This window comes from Pygoscelis adeliae, unplaced genomic scaffold (genome assembly GCF_000699105.1).
Source record: "Pygoscelis adeliae isolate BGI_AS28 unplaced genomic scaffold, ASM69910v1 Scaffold10, whole genome shotgun sequence".
Taxonomy (NCBI): Eukaryota; Metazoa; Chordata; class Aves; order Sphenisciformes; family Spheniscidae; genus Pygoscelis; species Pygoscelis adeliae.
The window spans coordinates 6475806-6476480 of NW_008824053.1; the positions used below are offsets into that span (position 1 = coordinate 6475806).

Here is a 675-nt window from a genome sequence, read left to right on the forward strand (position 1 = left end):
GTGCTACCGCCACCCCGCCTCCCCCGCAACTGGATTGGTCCCGCTCAGGCGACGCCCCGCCCGCAGGGAGCTGACTCCTCCTCCTCCCCCCTCGGCTCTGAGCCGCCGGACCGAGGCGGTGTCCCGCCTACATGCGACCCTTCGTGATTGGGAGGCCCTCCTTGAAGACCCGCCCATCCGCCCACTCTCATTGGGCACAGGCACCACGACACAATAGCATTGCTCAGACCGGCTGTCAATCGCCGGGTCTAGGGGCCTATATGCCGGTTGGCAGCATCTCTCCGGAACGGGCAAGGGCCTCGCTCGGGGTTGTTTCTGCAATGCCTGACTGGGGCGGGGCAGCGGCCTCTCCTCTCGCCGCCCCGTGAAGCGCTACTCTGAACAGACTAAAATAGCTTTGCTCTAGACTTCCCGCAGAGGTTCCGGGTTAGCTGCTTCTGCTTGTGGCGCCGGGGGCTGGGAGCGAGTCTACCCTCCGCCGCATCAGGCGGCGTGCCGGCCAACCGCGATGGGGGAGTTCCTTCAGCGGCCTCCCGGCGACGCGGGCAGGACCGTTCCGGCACCAAGATGGCGGCGGCCGGCGAGCTACCGGCCCCGGGGCGTTGCTGGCTCTGGCTGTTAGTGGGGCTGCAGGCGGTGAGAGGCCGGTCCCCTTCATTCGGGCCCGGGGCTGAG

The 675-nt window shown here is 68.1% G+C and overlaps 1 protein-coding gene across 1 annotated transcript in view; it reads left to right on the forward strand.

The window, feature by feature from the left end:
• The first annotated feature begins 541 nt into the window (after positions 1–541).
• The window catches only part of LOC103925134 (15 kDa selenoprotein), a 28604-nt gene continuing 28470 nt past the window's right edge, over positions 542–675 (forward strand). Inside the window, 1 exon segment of the mRNA XM_009333796.1 lies at positions 542–636. Within this exon segment, the coding sequence (XP_009332071.1) occupies positions 568–636 (69 nt within the window). The 5' untranslated portion in view covers positions 542–567.